The 21,822-nt window shown below is 33.1% G+C and overlaps 2 protein-coding genes across 2 annotated transcripts; one reads left to right on the top strand and one right to left on the bottom strand.

Moving 5' to 3' along the window:
* Positions 1–12,495: 12,495 nt before the first annotated feature.
* Positions 12,496–18,252, bottom strand: LOC133035115 (uncharacterized). Its single transcript, XM_061110855.1, has 2 exons — positions 18,114–18,252; positions 12,496–13,076 (listed from the first exon to the last, which is right to left on the bottom strand). Exon 2 carries the CDS (start codon positions 13,071–13,073, stop codon positions 12,561–12,563), a length of 513 nt encoding a protein of 170 aa, XP_060966838.1. The 5' UTR covers positions 13,074–13,076; positions 18,114–18,252; the 3' UTR covers positions 12,496–12,560.
* An 819-nt stretch (positions 18,253–19,071) lies between these two features.
* On the top strand, positions 19,072–21,594 carry LOC115720660 (peroxisomal adenine nucleotide carrier 1). Its single transcript, XM_030649823.2, has 5 exons — positions 19,072–19,388; positions 19,841–20,072; positions 20,409–20,555; positions 20,722–20,879; positions 20,963–21,594. The coding sequence occupies exons 1-5, from the start codon at positions 19,240–19,242 to the stop codon at positions 21,249–21,251; spliced, it is 975 nt and encodes a 324-aa protein (XP_030505683.1). The 5' UTR covers positions 19,072–19,239; the 3' UTR covers positions 21,252–21,594.
* The last annotated feature ends 228 nt before the right edge of the window (positions 21,595–21,822 follow it).

Raw genomic sequence — 21,822 nt, 5'->3', positions numbered from 1 at the left:
ACTTATGAACGAAAATTTCCTTTCATGTCCTTGTAACAGAAAACTTTAGGTTACTCCATGTGAATGGATCAAACCATAGTTCTATTGGCTTTCTTCTTAGTTTCTTATCTTGACAATTCATTACTTGTTTAAACTCACAATAGATTTTAATCACTAGTATCTTCCAAGTTATAACAAGGTGAGTTCCTAGAAACTCTCCCACTACAACAAGGTACCGTGAACTATGTCAAAGAAAACTAAATGGTATAGACCTCTTCAGTTGTGTTAAGACAACAGAGGCAGTGGGATCATCTTGTAACGAATAAGATGATAGAACACTTATGGAATCAAGAAAAAATATCTCCTTTATTTGCTACTTTATTTTCAGACTTAGTCATTTTCTTAGAAAAGTAGTATTTGTTTAAACAAACACTTTCTTATCTAATGACTACGGGATGCTCCACCCCTAATCACTTAGAATAGCTAACAAACATGCAAACCAAGGTTAGCAGTTCTAGCTTTTCTTAAGATTTCGATTAGATCATCCATGAATCTAGTAATGATTTACATTAAGTATACAACCATTGCATCATTCTGAAATTTTATTTCCATAGAAGGATTTAGGCAACTACTAGTAACTAATCATCAATATGCAACTCGAATTTCTGGGGAGGTAAGTTTGGATATTATTCAAAATCAAATTAATGATCTTTGAACTGCATATCTACTAACTTTTTCTCCACCCCTATCAGTTCGCAAGATCTTTAACCACTTACCTTCACCATTGCTAGAAATTCATGAAATTTGTCAAACATTTCAAATTTCTTTTGCATAAGGTAAAATCTAGAGTGATCGTTTTAAGAATACAACGAAAACTCATATCCACCCCTGAATGTACATCCATCTGCGAATGAGATGAAATTACTTTCAGTGGATATAGGCATATTAACTCTTTGCAGAGAATGATCTTGTCAAAACCACTATGAACAAGATACAAATGCCATAGATTTATAAAATATGTGGTTGTATCTTTTGATGACTTAAGCTTAGTTACATCAAAGAGTTCTTAGAATAGTGCAAGTGGATTCTGGTCACAGAATACTAAACTCATACAGTTTTAATCCATTGAAAGAAAATGGTCATGAAACACTTGTGAAAGTGTAACTGTATAATTAGTAATTCTCTCTTGGACCACCACTACTAATCTAACTCTATGATTTGCCTATACAAATAGGAGATTTCTAAGATTGAGGATATACATCATTTAGAGATAGAATTCCGGGAATATAATCATATGCGTCATCTAATTTCTTAAGAGAAAATAAGACTTTATATGATTTATAGACCATTCATCCAATGATATGTCATTAAGCTAATTCGAAATGAATAAGCTAAGAGGAATTAGGATACTTTCGTTTTAAATAAGAATCCAACGATGCTCCGATTAGCGAGAGTCAAAGTAATCTTATTTATACAATCTTCTTGTTTCATATTGTAAAACACTAGTCTAAGGTGTCATCAATTGATGAACAGCTAGATGTTGCATATACACTATTTATCTTTCGAGATCTAACACTATTATGTTAGTCTAATGATGAAAATCCATTAGGGATTTATCTCATTAGAAAAAAAAAATCAAGTTAGATACACAATGAAGATTCGAAATTAAACTACGATTTAATAACAGAAAATAACATGGTTCAATACAAATTCATACACAATTCAGAAATTATGAAGCACATAGCAAGTAGGAATGACAAGTGAAAATACTAAAACATACAATCCTAAATAATTTCCAAGGTTTTCAACAAAATGATATCAGTGTCTCGTTTAGGCGAGAGTCAAAGCTATCATTTATTGAATAGAGTTGTCAGCTCATCTAAAATGTCAAACATTCTAGCAACCTTTTATTCGATCAAGATGTGAATCCGCGTTGTCCCGTTTAGGCGAGAGTCAAGGCTATTCTATCTTATGAGCTTCCACCATTGTTTCATATTCTTGCAAGTCTTATATAGTCGCCACCATTAGGGTGATCATAAACTATATAAAAAAACTTACAAGATTACTTATCTTTCGAGATTAAACGGTGCTAACTTGCTAATGAACGTTCCTCCATTAGGGAGGATTACTCACTAAAACAATAGCTATGTAAAACCAACAATGGAGATCGAATATCCTTATAATAAAGCTCATTATTTAATGAAGGGTTGTATTTTCTTCTAATATTTATTTTAATCCATTTATTTTAAATATATATTTATTTAATTAAAATTTCCAATTTAGAATGAAAAATTTCAAATATAAATTTTAATTTAATATTTATAAATTATACTTAGATGGATATGAAAATAACATGAATTATTTCCATCTTAGTAATAATTTCCATAAATATTTAGAAAATTATTCAATTTAAGTTGTTTCAAAATTAATTTAAATTAATTTACAACTCAAATTTAATTTTCTATAAATATATATTGCATTTCGAAAAATGAACTGTATAAGAATACTACTTTCGAAAGTGCTTTAAAATAAAATAAAAATAAATCCTGGAAAATTACTCTAATTTTATGTTGGCCCAAAATTAATTAATAAAAATTAATTTTCAACAAAAAATATAATTTTCTTATTTAATTAAATATCTAAGAAAAATTTCAAATATTTAAGTATCATGATTAAAAAATCAACTTAAATATTAATTTTCTATTTAATTAAATACACTAGAAAAATACTTCAAGCAAAACAGATAACAACTATCTAGACTTTTCATAGACTAATTAATTCAATTTCTAATTATTATATATTTTAGTTCATTTATTTTAATTAACCATCAAATGAAAAAGTCACTGATTTAAGTTGGTCCAAAATTAAATAAATAATTTTCAACTTTAATCTATTTTTCAAATAAAATTCAAAATTTCTACATTAAAGAAATGTAATTTCGAAATTTTGGGAAATGATTAATAAAATAAAATAAAATATATTCTGAAAATTATTCAAACTTAAGTTATTCTGAAATAAGATTCCAAACTTAAAATAATTTTCAATTTTAATTAACATGAAAATAACAATATTAAAGTATCATGATGAAAATCAACTTAGATATTGAAATTTTCAATTTAATTAAATGTATTAAATTCAAGAAATAAATAATTAAGTAAAGAGGAAACTTAATTATTAATTCTAGTTTAATACTAGGAAAATATTCTAAACTTAGATTGTACCAAAATTAATTATGAGACAATTAATTTTACAATCAATGATATTTTCCTATTTAATATTAGAAATAATAACTAGTACTAGAAATAACTATCTAGAATATATCATTGACTAAGTATTTTTCTAAAATTAACTTTAAAATATTACAATGAAAAATACATTTCATATATTTTAAAAGTTAATTATGTTGCTAATTTAATTTTAATTAGGTTAGACTAATATAATTAACATAATACAATTATTTAAATAAGGCAAATGGGCCTTCACAATTGGGGTAGTTCATGTGAGGGGGAGCTGGGTTCAGTATGTCGTACCCACTTCTATGGCCCCCAACTCTCACACAAGGCCCAAAAGAGAGGAATTTAACCTTAAAATAAACAATTGTTATTCATTGAATAAGCCCAAATCTAATTGGGCCTAAATAAATTTCCTTATGTCAAAATTTATTTTAGCAACCTAGTCCATTTACTTAGTAAAAACTTAAATGGGCTTCCTATATGCATCTAAGCCCAAAAGCAAACATATAGGCTCACACAGGTCAAATGATTTGGATGGACCCTATCATGTTACTAGGTTTACACAGATGAAAGAAGTACAAAATTTACCTGTTAAAAATTATTTATAAGATCTATCGTCAATTGGACTATGATTAAAATCAGATCATTGGATCATGATCTGTCAACAAGTTAATCATAGCAATTTAGATCAGATAAATAATAGGTTTGTTAAAAAGTTTTGAATAAACAATATAAATAAACAAACATTGTCCATGTAACAGATGTGAATCAAGATATTAATATAATTAAATTATTATTCTTAAACTAACCAAATAAAGGAAACTAATTTTAAAATATCTAGGTTTATTTGAATCAAATTAAATTAAATATCTAATAAGATCAATGATTTAAAAGGAAAGAATCTCCAATATCACTTTCAGATCTTATAATTTAATAAAATAAACCAATTTTAAAATAGATTTGGTTAAATAATAATTACCATAATTATATGTCAAAATATCTCAAATTAAGCAATATTCAAATCTCTACAAAAATATCTATGTTATTTAAATATTTAAGATATGATTTATAAATTTCTAATAAGGAAAAAAATGATATATATATAGAAAAAAAAAATATCATTTTTAAACTTATAATTTATAAATAATTAAATATTTAACAAAATAAAAAATTTTGAATTTGAAAAACATTATGGTAAGTATATCTATAAAAATATCTATGTTAATTTCAAATTTATTAATTATTTAATTTGTCATATAAGATAATTTTAATATAATATTTTAAATAAAAAGACAAAGTTATCTTTTAATTTAAAATATCTTAAATATCAAAATATCTAATCTTATAATTAAATAATAAATAAATATTAAAGAAGTTAACAAATTTTTAAATCTGACCATAATAGGAAATATTTAAAATTGGAAACATTCCAAAATAGAAATATTTAAAATTGGAAAAATTCCAAATTGAAAATATTTAAAATTGGAAACATTTCAATTTAGAAATATTTAAAATTGGAAAAATAAATTTTGGGAAACAATCCCATGAAAAAATTGGATTTTTGGGGAAAAAACCTCAAAAATTCGCAATTTGTAGGGAACTGCCAGGATAGGCTGCATGCAGCAACCATGATTTCCAATCTTCCAAAATTCATATCTTTCTCAATTTTTATCGGAATCGAGTTCCGTAAAAACGAAAATTGCTCAATTTTTCACAAGGAATCCAAATAAAATATTTTCAAAAATTGAAAAAATATATTTCATGGAAAAATTTCGTACAATAGTAACATTCATCACATAAGCACATAAACCAACATGAAACCATCCAAATCAACACAGAAACATGCAATCATCGTTTTAATTCATATTACATGAAAGTAAATCATTACCATGGCTCTGATACCAGTTGTTGGAAATTATTTTACCAGGATCTAGATTTACTAACAAGTATGTTGGATTAACAACCTAATATGAATTCTAAAACAATGAAAATAAACACATATAAAGTTAGAAAACCTTACAGTGGGTGCAGCGGAATAATATGACTCCTTCCGTTCAGATCTCTAGCCCTTGATTCCTTTCTGTAGCAGAGCATCACCAAGATCTGAACCTGGATCTTCTTTTCTCCTTCTTTGATGCAGAAATTCCATAGTCTTCCATACTATGATTGAGATACCACTTGATGTGTGTGGGCACTACTCATCTCACAAGGATTTCGAAATTTCTCTCTATTTTTCTCTCTTAATTTCGTGGCTTTTCATGCATGAGAAGAGACACAAAGGTTGCTTTATATAGGGAAAAGGGAGAGCACAACTTTCCAAATAAACAGTTTCCTCTTTTACTGTGTAATTGATTAACTGCCTTATTTAGTGTGATTCACCACTTTCCTATTATAGCTAGGCTTTGATTAGCAATTACATGACAATTAAAAAATAAAATAATAATTGGGAAACACAAAGGGAGTGCTCGGCCATAGGGTGATATGGGCCTCACTTGGATTTTGCAGTTTCCTCAATTTTATTTCAATTTCTCCAAAAATGCCATTTTTCCAATTCTAATCATTTAAATGCCAAAACTAATTATTTAATAACTAAAATAGATTATTAAATAATATTGTCATTTAAAATAATAATTAATTAGACATGCAAAGTCTCTCAATTAATAATTAAACCTAGAAACCCTTTTATTTACGATTTCATCCTTAAACTGTGAGAATTCATAAAGTAGACATAGTCTAACTTTTAGAATTATAATTGATTAATTAAAATCAATTAACTGAGTCTTACAAGCAGTATGGCCTCAACTAGTATGGGGACCATGGGTCTATATAACCGAGCTTCCAATAAGTCGAACCGAATTTACCAAGTAAATTCCCTAACTTATTAATTCCTCATTGAATCCACACTTAGAACTTGGAATTGCACTCTCAGTCATATGAAAACGCTCTATATGTTCCACGATATAGACACGTCATTAGTTATCCATTGTTATAACCCTAATGTGATCAATGATCCTCTATATAGATGATTTACACTGTACAGGATTAAATTACCGTAACACCCTACAATGTATTTTATCCTTAAAACACTTAACCCTGTATAAATGATATTTCACCTAAGTAAAATGAGATCTCCACCATTTATCTTCGTTTGGTTAAGCTCGAAAGAAATCATCCTTTACTTCTATTTGCCAAATAGAAGCTATAGATTCCATATTTATGTTAGCGCTCCCCCACTCAATTGCACTACCGTGTTCCCAAAATGTACGTATTGCCCAGACTAAAGATTAGGCTTAACTAACAAATCAAAGAACACGAATAATACTCTTGAAATTGAGCCTAACCATATCAGGATTTCGATCATGTGATCTAGGATCAACTTATGATATTGAATTGAATAGATGTTTACGGTAAGTTTCAAAATCTAATTCAAAGTTCAATATCGGTCCATTCTAATGTATACTCCATACATCCGATACTGGTAAACTTTGCCAATGTCCTGGAAAGGACATAACACTTTTCCAAGGTGTAAGAATACCTATCGCTGATTATACCATGTCAGTCAAAATCTAGTGTTCTGACAAATCAGGGAATCTACTTTTGAACATATGATAAAGATTATATTCCACTGTGCTGACAACACTATAATCTTTAACCAACCCATATGTTCTGGACTTAAAAAGAATTCATACATTATATACATATAATCATGAAATAAATCATGTGAACCATGCAACATAAAATGTTATTTCTGATCTTTATTAATAAGTAAATCTGATTATATGAAATGAGTTTTATTTAGGGCATAAAACCCAACACTATATAACCGAGCTTCCAATAAGCATATCAAGAATTTATAACCTAAATTCACTGACTTATTAATTCTTCGTTGAATCCACGCGTAGAACTTAGAATTGCACTCTCAGTATATAGAATGCTCTATATGTTCCACCATATAGACACATCATTAGTTATCCATTGTTATAATCCTAATTTGATCAATGATCCTCTATATGAATGATCTACACTGTAAAGGAATTAGATTACCGTTACACCCTACAATGTATTTTATCCTTAAAACACTTAACCCCGTATAAATGATATTTCAGCTTATGTGAAATGAGATCTCCACCATTTATTTTTGTTGGAAATTATTTTACCAGGATCTTAGATCTACTCACAAGTATGTTTATTAACATCCTAAATAAGAACTTTCTAAAACGATAAATTAAATACATATAAAGTTTAAGAAACCTTACATTGGGTGCAGCGGAATAATATGACTCCTTCCGTTCAGATATCTAGCCCTTGATTCCTTTCTGTAGCAGAGCATTATCAATATCTGAACCTGGATCTCTTTCTCTGAATCTTTGATGCTGAAACTCCTTCTTGCTGAAAGTCTTTCTTCACGATCTTCCTCACTATGATTGAGGTATCACTTGCTGTGTGTGGGCACTACTCATACACTAAGAATTTCGAAATTCAAGAGGAAGAGAGAGAGAGAGAGTGGGTTCGTCCAAAGATAGGGAGAGAGAAGGCTCAGTTTTTTCTGAATCAGAAGTGTCAGAAGAAAAGTGTAAAAATTTAGTGTAAATTTCTTGAAGCCTTCACTATCTATTTATAGCATTCCACTAGGTAGGTTTGAATTATTTGGCATTAAAATAATGAAAATATCAGTTTAAATTTCCTACAAAAGTGGCAGGCCCTATACTAGTGGATTTGGGCCTCACTTTTTGCAATTTTGCAGTTTTACCTTTTCTGCACCTGATTTTCTCAAAAACGTCAATTTTCTAATTCAACCATTTAAACGCCAATTCTAACTATTTAATAACTATAAATAATTATTAAATAATATTGTCATTTATCATATTTATTAATTGAACCATACAAAGTATCATAATTAACAAATATGCCCCTATAAACTCTTTCTTTACAATTTCGTCCTTACTTAGTGAAAAATTCACAAATAGACATAGTCTAAATTGAGAATTATAATTGATTAATCAAAACCAATTATATGAGTCTTACAAGCAATATTATCTCAACTAGTGCGGGGACCATGGGTCTATATAACCGAGCTTCCAATAAGTAGATCAAGAATTTGGCACTAAAATTCACTAACTTATTAATTCTTCGTTGAATCCACGCATAGAACTTAGAATTGTACTCTCAGTATATAGAATGCTCTATATGTTCCACCATATAGACACATCATTAGTTATCCATTGTTATAATCCTAATGTGATCAATGATCCTCTATATGAATGATCTACATTGTAAAGGGATTAGATTACCGTTACACCCTACAATGTATTTAATCCTTAAAACACTTGACCCCGTATAAATGATATTTCAGCTTATGTGAAATGAGTACTCTACCATTTATGTCCGTTTGGTCAAGCTCGAAGGAGATCATCCTTTGCTTACTATTTGCCAGATAGAAGCTATAGATTCCATGTTTATGCTAGCGCTCCCACTCAATTGCACTACCGTGTTCCCAAAATGTACGTATCACCCTGACCTAAAAGTAGGCTTAACTAACAAATCAAAGAACACGTATAGCCTTTCAAGATTGAGCTTAATCATAACAGGATTAAGATCATTTGATCTAGGATCAACTAGGCGATATTGACTTGAATAGATATTACGGTAAGTTTAATGAATCTAAGTCAAAGTTCAATATCGGTCCCTTCCGATGCATACTCCATGCATCCAACCTGAGCTTTACTTTAACCAATGTTCTGGAAAGAACATAGTATTTCTCCAAATACAAGTAAACTCGTGTTGTAGATTATCATATCAGTAAAACCCTATGTCTGATAAATCTAGGAAACTTTATTCACATAGTCATGTTTACTTTCCAATGTGTTGACGACACAATAAACAGGATCAAGTATGTGAAAAGGGTTTCAGATGAATTTATACATTATGTACATATAATCATGAATTAAATCATGTGAACCATGCAACATTAAATGTTATTTCTGATCTATATTAATAAGTAAATCTGATTATATTGAAATGAGTTTTATTTAGGGCATAATCCCAACAATTTTTGTTTGGTCAAGCTCGAAGGAGATCATCCTTTACTTACTATTCGCCAGATAGAAGCTATAGATTCCATGTTTATGTTAGCGCTCCCACTCAATTGCACTACCGCGTTCCCAAAATGTATGTATCACCCTAACCCAAAAGTAAGCTTAACTAACAAATCAAAGAACACGATTAGCCTCTTGAGATTGAGCCTAATCATAACAGGATTAAGATCATTTGATCTAGGATCAAGGCGATATTGACTTGAATAGATATTACGGTAAGTTTAATAAATCTAAGTCAAAGTTCAATATCGGTCCCTTTCGATGCATACTCCATGCATCCAACCTGAGCTTTACTTTAACCAATGCTCTAGAAAGAACATAGCATTTCTCCAAATGCAAGTAAACTCTGTTGTAGATCATCATATCAGTAAAACCCTGTATCTGATAAATCTAGGAAACTTTATTCACATAGTCATGTTTACTTTCCAATATGTTGACAACACAATAAACAGGATCAAGTATGTGAAAAAGGGTTTCAGACGAATTCATACATTATGTACATATAATCATGAAATAAATCATGTGAACCATGCAACATTAAATGTTATTTCTGATCTATATTAATAAGTAAATCTGATTATATTGAAATGAATTTTATTTAGGGCATAAAACCCAACAACGAGAATATTGAATTTCAAACAGACTTGTCGTATAAGGAACAGTCGGTACAGATTTTTAAAGAGAAAAGAGAAAGTGTTGCGAAAGAAAGACTATATTGCTAGTTACAGTGTTGTGGAAGAACAACAAGATTGAAAGGTGACTTGAAAGTTAAAGTCGTAGTTGCAGCAACTGTAACCCGAGTTGTTTAAATAAATTTCGAGGACGAAATTTTTATAAGGAGGGGATAGTTGTAATATCCCAATAAATATAATGATATTTCATTGGACATATTTTATTAAATATGTGATTAAGTGTGCATTAGAGTAGGATTATAATCTTACTTAAACTAATTACGAGTTAATTAGGGAAATATGGGTAAATGAATAAAAAAAGCGGAGATTTTATCAGACTATGGGGGTATTGTGGATACTATTTTTAGAATAAATATTTTTAGATTTGGCGGCTGTAAAAACTCGGCGTAGTGGTTAGAAATGTCACGATGATAAAAGTTACGATTTATTGGAATTATACCAGACTAAGTTTAAAAGTTGAGATGTAGGTTAAATCAGAAAGTTAGAAAATGACTAAAATACCCCTAGGACTAATTTTAACCTAAGCATTTAATTAAGGGTGAATTAGTCAACTTACCCTAGTTTGTTTTATTTGATTTATATTGTAGTAGTGGGCTGAGTTAGGAATTATATTTGATGTATATACCTATTAGTTAAACAAATTAAGTTTGAAAATCATTAAGGAAGAAAATAGCAAATCAAATAGGTTAAACTCTCTTCTCCTTTTTCTTCTCTTCGAAACCTAGGGCCAGCAGCTGCAAGGGGGAAAATTCTTCACCAATTCTTCAAGTTTTAGCAGAATTTAACTTAGTTTAAGGATTCCTTAAGCTTTGAGGTAATTTTCCAATCCATTTTCTTTCAGTTTTTAAGGTTTTAAGTTAGGTGTTGTTAGGGTTTCTTTAGGTTTCGAGGTTGTGGGATAAACTGGAGCTTAAAACCTATCTTTGGACCTAATTTAAGGTTAGTTTGTTGTGAATTGATAATTACTTTGGCTGTTTAAACATGTATTGAGAAAAAATTGATTTTTGAACCTAGTTTTGATTCAAGCATGTTGTTTTGTTTAATTTGAGGTATTTCTGAGTTTTGGGTGTTTGAGTATATTGACTTTATATTATTAATCTGTTCTGGAAGGTTTGAGCAGGTTTGGTGTAGCTCGAGTTTGGTTTCGGGGTGAAAAACCAGCATTTTCCATGCCTGCCAGAAACCGATTAATCAGTTTTTTTCAGGGTGCTGGTGAACCGGTTAATCGGTTGGCCAGCAGGGGGAAATTCTAGTTTTTTCCCGAACCTGATTTTTGGCTTGGGGTATTTTTCAGGACCTGGTTTTGGGTATTTGGGAATTGTTTAGCCTATTTTGAATCAGTGGAGAGTTAGAATTAGTCCGGTTATGAATTAGGGTTTGTTTCGGGAATTGGATAAGTTGTTAATCGAGTTTCATTATCGTGACATAGGACTTGGGATTGTCGAGCATGGTTCCACCCAGATCAGCCCGCACACCAGACATTGGTTTGAGGTAAGAAAAGCTTTATGCACTGCTAAATGTGTTGGTAAGAAACGATTATTATTGTCTGTGACTCGATTATGATCGAGGTAATATTGAGGAGGATTATTATCGTTTGTGACTCGATTATGATCGAGGTAATAATGAGGAACGATTATTATCATTTGTGACTAGATTATGATCGAGGTAATGATGCGGAACGATTATTATTGTTTGTGAGTCGATTATGATTGAGGAAAAGATACAGTCATTACAGTTAATGAGTGAATAAAGATACGATCATTACTGTTAATGAAATGAGTAATTACTCCTTTAAAACCGCGAATAGGTTTCTTACTTATCGGTTGCTTTATCGGGCAATGATAGTAACATAAGTAGCTCGTGGATAACGAGTGGTAAGGATGCTTTATGAAGCATTAGAATAGGATTGTTTTATAAGGCAATTAGTTAGTTGTGTGATCACCTAATGAGTGAATATCTGTTAATTATGATAATAAAGTTGGTGAGTAAGGGTTGTTATCATTTTCTCATAATGTGTTTGTATAGATGTTAAATTTTATATTCATGTTGAACATGTAATGAATTATGAGTACGATTATTATGTCGCATTGTGACTACTTGTGTTTTATATCACTTTTGATTTAGTAGCTTTTCTTGTTGAGTCCTTGTGACTTACGGGTGCTTCGTGGTGCAGGTAAAGAGTTTAGAATTTGTGTTCGACCATGAGTTAGAGGTCTCCCAGCAATGTACATATCAATTGTGGTGTCTTGGCTCCGGGAAGCAAAATCAACCCTTTTCTTTTGTTTGGAAATGTAATCTTACTTTTATAATAGCGGTTTTGTAACGTGTTGTAAAAGAATTTTATAAATAAGGGATTCCCATATTATAGTGGTATTTTGTATGAAAATTTTACTCTAATTTAATACTTTAAAAGAATAAAAAAACATTAGGGGTAGAAATAATATTATTAAAAGTTTTTAAAAAGATGCTAACAAAGCCTGCGATGTATGTGTGAAATTTTTTTTTTTTTTGAAATTAACTTGTGCTTCATTAAAAGAACCAGGCAATACAAAGCATACAAGTTAAATGGATGGCAAAGAACCATTCCACACAATCTCATTATCTAGTCCTAACCCAAATTTTGCAACCCAATGAGCCAACTGATTAGACTCTCGATACACATGCTCAACTCTCAGGTTAGGACTGAAAGATAATAAGTTTTTAATACCTACTAACACATCATCCAGAGGACTAGCATTCCAATTACAATGATTAAGTTTATCCACTATAGTTTTACAATCAGTCTTTAAGGTATCCACTGGAAGATGAAGTAACTGCACCCAAAGAATAGCATGATAAATGGCCTTAGCTTCTGCCAGAACAGCAGGGATACTCCCAATACAAGGTTTAGCCACACCAGCTTTGACAGCACCAGACTCATTAGCCACCACAATACCATAACTATGCTTTTGTCCACGAACATCAATGGCAGCATCAGTAAAAACCTGTAAAGAAGAACCAGAAGTACTTGTCGACTCCCTATTTGAATTTTGAGCCGACACATGAGTCTGCTGAATTTTTTGCTGAGCATCCATATACTGAAAAAAGTAATTCAGACTCCAATCAAAAGTATCATAGACAGGGATAGCATGCTTATGATGTATGCAATTATTTCTGTTATTCCATAATGCCCAAAGAAAGCAAAACAAAATGCCAACATATTCCTTATCTAACATCTCAAAAGAGGTTAACAAAAAATCAGTAATATCAAGATGTTGAAATTTAAGATAAAAATCAGCAAACCTAGAGGATTTCCAAGCCTTTTTCAATCTGGAACACCCCAACAGAGCATGATGAACTGTCTCAGAATTACTTTTACAAAAAGAACAAAGTGGAGAATCTATAATATGACGAGAAAAAAGAGAAGAAGCAACAGGAATGGTGTGAGACACAACTCTCCAAATAAAGTGTTTAATTTTGGGAGGAGCTTTAGAATACCAAACTTTATTCCAAAATTTCCTGGAATTAGTGACAGACGAAGTAGATGGAATATCTTGGTAAGAGAGAGCCAAATGGTAGGCTGATTTAACAGTGAAAAGACCTGAACCAGCTCTAGACCAAATAAGTTCATCTTTTCCAGAGAACCCAGTAATTGGAACATTAAGGATATCCTGAACATCGGATTCAGAAAAATACTGCCTAAGCCTTCTAGAATCCCAACACCCAGAATCAGAAATAAAAAAAGAGAGCTTAGGTGAAGGAGGCACATGATCATCCTTATAGCAAAGATATTTGTTATTGGGAAGCCAATGATCACCAATAGTTAAAATGTTCTCCCCATCCCCAATCTTCCAAATAAGACCCAATGCCATCAAATCTCTTCCCCAAAGAATGCTCCTCCAAGCATAGGAAGGGTTATGACCAGGAACAGCTTCTAGAATAGAAGAATTGGGAAAGTATCTAGCTTTAAGGACACGGCATAATAAAGAGTCAGGTTGCTTGAAAATTTTCCAAGCCTGCTTTGCAAGCATAGCTTGGTTAAAATGAATTAATGAACGAAAACCTAACCCCCCCATACATTTAGATTGACAAAGCTTTTTCCAGGATTTCCAATGAATTTTATGATTGTTTCCTGAAGAACCCCACCAGAACCTAGCCATCTCAGTCTCGATTCCCTTACATAATTTAACAGGGAGCCTAAAACAAGCCATAGCATAAGCTGGGATTGCCTGAATAACAGCCTTAAGAAGAATTTCCTTACCAGCCTTGGAAAACCATTTACCAGACCAATTAGTAAGCACAGACAACACTTTATCTTTAAGAAAGGCAAAAGACTGATACTTTGATCTAGCAAGGCATTGAGGCAAACCTAAATACTTACTAACAAAAGGTCTATCTTCTAGGTCAAAAGTGGTAAAGAAAAGACTTCTGACATCCTGAGGAGTATTAGGGGAAAAGAGAATAGAGGATTTAGCAAAATTAATAACTTGCCCAGAGGCAAGGGAATAGAGATTAAAAATTTGACTGAGAGAAGTACAAGACTCCCTATCAGCTGAACAAAAAATGAGACTATCATCAGCAAAAAGAAGATGGGAAATAGAAGGAGCCCTCCTTGAAATAGCTACACCCTTAAGAGAACCAGAATTTTGATGAGCACAAAGAAGGGAAGACAATCCTTCAGCACAAAGGAGAAAAATGTAGGGTGAAAGTGGATCCCCCTGTCTTATTCCACGGGAAGGCTTAACCGATCCAGTGATTGAGCCATTAATCAGAAATGAAAGATTAGAAGTGGTAATACATTTCATGATCAAGGAAACAAAAGAAACAGGGAAATTAAAATGCAACATTACACTTTTCAAATAATGCCAATTAACCCTGTCAAAAGCCTTGGCCATATCAAGCTTCAAGGCTGCCCAACCATTCTTACCATTCTTTCTACCATTAATAGCATGGACCACCTCTTGAGCAATCAAAATATTATCAAAAATGACTCTACCAGCCACAAAAGCACTCTGGAAAGGAGAGATAATTTTATGAAGAACCAATTTCAATCTATTTGCTAAGACCTTAGAAATAATCTTATAGAAAGTGGAGCATAAACTAATCGGTCTAAAGTCTTTAAGAGATCTAGCCCTCTTTTTTTTAGGAATAAGGACAATCAAAGTAGAATTAACCTCAGAAAAATCTACACCATTATTTAGACAGTCCAGGACAGCGTTCACTAAATCATTACCCACAGTGTCCCAATTCTTTTGATAAAAATAGGCATTAAGTCCATCAAGACCAGGGGCCTTATCTCCCGAGAGCTGGAACACAGCCTTTTTAACTTCCTCAAAAGTAAATGGCTGCTGCAAAAAATCAATCTCCATTTCCTCTAAAGGTGGACCAAGGCAATCTAAAATTTGATTTACAGCCTCCGGATCACAGCCATTACAATGAAAAAGATCTTCAAAATAAGAAGTAACAAAAGCACTCAAATCTTCTAAGTTACTTGCAACATTACCATTATCATCTCTAAGAAAAGGAATAGCATTATTACGCTTTCTCTTAGACGCATACCTATGAAAGAAAGTTGTGTTCCTATCACCAGCCTTAAGCCAGCTAACTCTAGCCCTTTGACGCCAATAAATCTCCTCTTTATATAAAAGAGCATCAAGTTGAGATTGAACATGTTTAATAGAAGAAATTGCATCCCTATCTCTATGGTGAGAGGACTGAAGTCTCTCAATATCTTGCTGAAGGTAAGAAATACGAAGCTTAAAATCTTTTCTAATGGACTTGCCCCAAGAAGTAAGAGAATCAATAGAAGCTTTTTGAGAATGAAGGAACCTAGGATAAGCACCTAATGTGGAATCATTATTGGACCAAGCACTATTAAGGGTGGTATAAAAATCCGGATTCTCAAGCCAAATATTTTCAAAGTGAAATCGCTTAGGACTATGAAGATTACGGTTGGGCACATTTGGATTGACCATTACTTTCAGTGCTCTATGATCAGAGCCATAATATGGTAAATGATAAAGAACAGCCGAAGGAAATGAATTAAACCAAGAATCAGAACCAATTGCCCAATCAAGTCTTTCAAAAATAGTATTATTATTCCAAGTATATTTATTACCTATAAAAGGAAGGGGTGATAAATGAAACTTACTTAAAAAAGCAGAAAAATTATCCATATTTACAATATTATAATGATCACTACCAATTTTATCACTATAATAAAGATAGCTATTAAAATCCCCCATGATAAGCCAAGGGAGGTTCGGAGCATTATAATAAACTTTATCAAGCAATTCCCAAGTAAACACACGTTGAGAAACATCAGGAGAGCCATAAAAACCAGTAAAATGAAAAGTTTCATTATCAGGAAAAGTTATAATACAGTCTATATGATTACATGAAAAGTTAATAATATTAACATCTAAACAGTCTTTCCATAACAACATAAGTCCCCCCCCAAAAAACTTCCTAGGGACCTCAAAAGCATGATCAAAAGAAAGACCCACTCTAAACTTATCCATTGCATGGACAGAAAGTCTAGTTTCCATCAAAAAAAGGAGAGAAGGTTGCTGATTTTTCACCAAAAGGGAGAGCCGTCTGAATGCACGTGTACTCCCCAAACCACGTGCATTCCAGCTCAATAAACTCATTTTTCTGGGCGGGTGTGCTCAGCATCACCCGCCTGTTCAGGTTCAGAAGTTGCAGCAGAGGAACTATCATCACTGTCACCAGCTCGAGCTCTCTTCAGGGTAGATCGCAAAGATCCACCAACAACAGCCTGATGCAGCTGAAAGGAAGGTCGTTTGACCCCTGAAGCAGAGGCCAAACCCTTACCACGAACAGAGCAGTCAGGCTGGCTCACATAGGCACCCTGTTCCATCTCCATAGGATTGGAATGAAGAGAAACATTCCCATCCTGAGCAGATGGAACAGAAACTTGAGGCTGAAAGCCTCCCAACTGAAGCTCAGAGCTAACCATAGGAGCAGTGGCAGTTACAATCACAGAATCAGTGGTATAAGGACTAAAAGCAGAGTTACTTAGAGACAAACTAAGATCAGACCGGTTGAAAGGAGGAATCATCTCACGCACATTTGGGTTAAGAGGAGTTGGAATCATAATGCCAGTAGTTTGCAGGGTCTGTGTAAATGGAAAAGTAGAGGCAGTATTGAAATTGAGGAAGGAAGGAAACCTAATAGGTAAATCCAAGGAGCCACTAGCAGAGATACTAAGATTGACAGGAGGAACATTTAACATAGTCATGGCAGGTGGGTGAGGGTATTGAAAGGGAGCACCCTTATCAGAAATTTTCTCTTTTCCCCTAAGCAGAATATTATAAGGACAAAGAGGCTCAGACATAGTTTCATCACACTTTTGCAAAAAAGCATGACAATACTTTTTGGTGTGATCAAGACGACCACAGTAAAAGCAGAAATCGGGCAAACGTTCATACTTAAAATCAATCCATTTAATGAACTCCCTCCCCATTCGAATAAACCTGATGTTCATCCCCCTACGAATTGGCAGGTTAACATCTAGGAGGATTCTTAGTCTAAGATAAGGCCCAGTACCCTCTCTAACAGTGTCCCTATCTACTTCTATAAGATCCCCAATTTCAGAAGAAATAAACCTAGCAAGCTCATAGGATTTACACATAAAAGGAATACCATACACTTGCACCCAAAAGGGCACATAGTGTAAAGTATCAGGGGTGATAGGAAATGAAAGATTAGGAGCAGCAAAGACAGTTATACTTTGTGCAAAGTGCCAAGGCTGGCCTTCAAGGACTCTACCCTTATCCCCTTCACATCCAAAAGTAACCATAAACAAACCATCTGCATGTTCAGAAACACAGACAGGGAATCGACAAAGTGATGACCACATTCCAGAGAGAGTTTTCATAAGGGAAGGCCTATTGTAAGGTCGAACAGTGTGTAATTTAAGCAACAAACTAATAGGAGTTGGAAAATCACTAGGGGGGTTAGCATAATAAGTGAAGACGGTATTTTCATCAGCAGGTAAGACAAGAGCACTAGAAACACTACTCAGAAATTCATCCATGATACTAAAAAGCAAAAAGTACAAGAAAAGAGATAATGAGAACAAGCTAAGGATTGATAAGGATAAAAAATTATACCTGGTTCTTGCCTTATATAGATAAAACCAATATCCTCTAGAAATGACTTTTGAGAAATCCATAATCATAACCCTAGCATTAGCTGAAGTAGCCTTCATTAGGGAAAGATTTTGATGATCTTCATCCGCCTCCATCTTACGGTTTCCAATGGCAAAATAGAAGGTGAAAAGATAGTTTTTAATGCAAAAATGGCAGAAACTTAATGAGAAATGACTATCGGAGAAGATGAGAGGGAGGAAATGATACCAAATGCAATAAATGTTCCAGATAAAACAAATGGGATTGGAGAGAGAAACACCCAGAGACTCAGAGAAATTAATACCCATATTAATTACTAGGAGACACCTAATCAACAAACATTGAGAAGGAAAACCACCACATGAACAGTATGGGTGGACTAAAATCCCCATATCAGGGACCAAAACACGATCAAAAGAGAAGAGTGTTCTCATACCTACCAGAGTGTTCCAGAGAGAAAAAGTTTTTTGGTACAATGCACCCATATGTATGTGTGAAATTTGTGTGCCAATGTATTTTAAATGATAATTTAAATATACCTTATAAAATAACTACTTAATAATGTTTTATTTTAATCAAATTGATAATTTACTGAATTTAAAGATTCTGGTTACCTATCATTTATTAGCAAGATAAAATTTGTTTACAAATAATTTTATTACACATTTTTTTTTCTATGTATGCCATTTTATTAATTTATTGGGATTCTAATTTTTGTTTGATAGAGTTTGAGAGATGGGACCCGCGCGGACGAAAGACGAGGAAAGTGGGAGAAGAGTTGATCTGGACGGTGAGAAAGCTTTTCACGTTTTTCAAATCCCAAGAAAACGCCAATCCATTGGTCTGGTCTTCCCAGTTCCCACGAAACGAAACGAGTCGTTTTCATTTTCTCTTCTCTTCTCTCATCAAATTTTCTTTCCATTCCACTTCTTTTTATACCAAACAACATCTGACGTATCTCTCTAGTAAATCACCCCCTCTCTCCCTCTCTCTCTCATATATAATATATATATATATATATTTATATATTTGTATACAAGATAGTGTACGTGTAGAAAAATATAACATCTCGATTCTAGAAAGGAAAAGTGTTTCGATAGAATTGAAGATGATGAGTAGTATTGATTTGGAATCGATATCAGAGGCGACCTCGGGTGCCATAGGATCACTTGTCAGCACCACCCTCTTATACCCACTCGACACCTGCAAAACCAGATACCAAGCCGAGGTTGGAGCTCATGGTCGCCGAAAATACAGGTCCCCTTCTCTCTGTCTCTCTCTTTAGAATTCAGATATATATTTCTATCTGTTGTCCTTGATCCGAGTCAAAAGTCCATCGAACTGGGTCTCAAGAATTTTTATATGTGGATTAATTGGTTCACAGGACACAATTTCTCTTTGATTTGTATTGTAACAGTAGAATTAAAATTTGTGGGATTTTTTTTTTTTATTAATAATAAAAATGGCTTGACTTTTGAGAGACTTGGTAGTTGGTTGTTGTGTCAATTCATTATTGTCAAGAAGTTTAGTTATAATATTTAGGGAACCATTTTGGCTGATAGGTGAAGAAGGCCTTAGGAATCAAGATCACTACTACTAATACTTTATTAACAATTAAGGTATCTAATTGCAAAAGGGTAATCTTCAAATGGCTTTTTGTGTTTGAATTCTTGCTTATACTGACTCTGAAGTTGTTCTGGGTTGTGTAGGAACCTTTCTGATGTGTTGTGGGAAGCCATATCTAACCGGCAGGTCCTTTCGTTGTATCAAGGTCTGGGGACTAAAAACTTGCAGTCCTTCATTGCACAATTCGTTTACTTTTATGGATACAGCTACTTCAAAAGATTGTATCTGAAAAAGAGTGGTGCCATAAAGATTGGAACTAAGGCAAACCTGCTTTTGGCTGCAGCTGCTGGGGCTTGTACAGCGATTGTCACACAGGTGAGAAGGCTTACTATTGTCATTACTCATTATGATGATGAATGTTTGTCGTTGCCATTCACAAACTTTATGCTGTCATGTGTTCTGGCACTGTGTTAAGATTAAGAGTGGCAAGTTTTGCAGTTACTTGATTACCTGGTATTAGAATTTGAAAGGAATGAAAATTGTGATTTGGCATTGATGTAGTTTGGCATGCTATGTTTTATGTGGTCCTGTATGATCATCCTTTCGAGTGTTAGGTGATACTCCATTGTGTTGTTGCCAGTTGATTGTGACTCTACTCTTTTTTCTATGAATGTGTTAAGACTCTTCAACTTACCATTTACTTCTGTGTAGCCCTTGGATACAGCTGCCTCAAGGATGCAAACAACTAGCTTTGGAAAATCCAAAGGACTGTGGAAGACGCTTACAGAGGGAACTTGGAGTGATGCATTTGATGGACTTGGAATCTCCCTGTTACTGACTTCGAACCCTGCTATTCAGGTGTGTTGTTTCTAGCATTCTTCAAGCTTAGAAGATAAGAATTCAGTAGATTATTTAATTCAACTTTCAAGGTTTTAGTATTTTCATGTGTCATCTATAACTTAACACTATTTAATCAAAGAGAAACTAGGTGGAGATTGGATATTGATTCATAATTTATCTTCAGTATACAGTTTTTGATCAACTAAAACAAAGACATCTGGGGGAAAAGCTGGATAAACGGGACAAGGGTTCATCTCCTGAAGCTCTTTCTGCATTTTCAGCATTTCTGGTAGGTGCAATCTCCAAGAGTGTTGCTACCTTTCTCACATATCCTGCAATCAGGTGCATTAGTGTTCTCTCAAACTGTGATAGTTACTACTCATAAACATGATTATGGATGTAATTAAAATGTCTACTGGCTACAGGTGTAAAGTGATGATACAAGCTGCAGATCCAGATGACGACGATGATGGCGGTGCTAGTAAGCCCCGACCTAAGTCGCAAAAAACACTACCTGCAGTTTTCCTTGCCATTTGGAAATCGGAAGGGATATCTGGCTTTTTCAAGGGATTGCAGGCTCAGATCCTGAAGACAGTTTTGAGTTCTGCATTGCTTTTGATGATCAAGGAAAAGATTACCAAAACTACATGGGTTCTCATACTTGCAATAAGAAAGTATCTGTTGCTAACCAGGGGCAGACTAAAAAGTGCTTGATGGTACTTGTCTCACCCGGGATGGTAGAGTGTGTCCATAAACATGTCAATAGGTGTGAGCTTATTTACTAGTATGAATTAGATGTCTTTTATAGAGCTCGGGATCAATTTTTTCATTGTGATAAGTGATAATGTTTTGGTAAGAGAGATCAATCTTGTTCTTGTTCTGGACCTTCATAAGGCATGTGGAATATGCCAATCTGTTGGGGCTCATTAGTGGAGCCATTGTCAATTTAGAGAAAAAATTTAGTGCAGAAAATTGTTTCTGCATTGACTTATACTGATAAGGTATCATATGCTATATTTATAATCTAGAAATAAAAGATAATATCAATTTCAGATAATATATTTGTTGAATTAAAAAAATTATGTTGTTTTTTGCTGTGAAAAAATAAATTATATTTGTTAAGAGTGTATTAATAATATTTTATGGCAGCCTCTAGTATCCACCTTCACAGGTTGTATCAAGACCGAATTGTAACAGAGAAAATTCTCAATTACCATTGGCATTCAAAATTTTGTGTTGAAAAAAAAGGTGTGGAATATAGCACATAGATATGAAATGGTGTTGT

This window comes from Cannabis sativa, chromosome 2, assembly GCF_029168945.1.
Source record: "Cannabis sativa cultivar Pink pepper isolate KNU-18-1 chromosome 2, ASM2916894v1, whole genome shotgun sequence".
Classification (NCBI taxonomy): Eukaryota; Viridiplantae; Streptophyta; class Magnoliopsida; order Rosales; family Cannabaceae; genus Cannabis; species Cannabis sativa.
The sequence above is the reverse complement of the archived record's forward strand: the minus strand, read 5'-3'. Positions and strand labels throughout refer to the sequence as shown.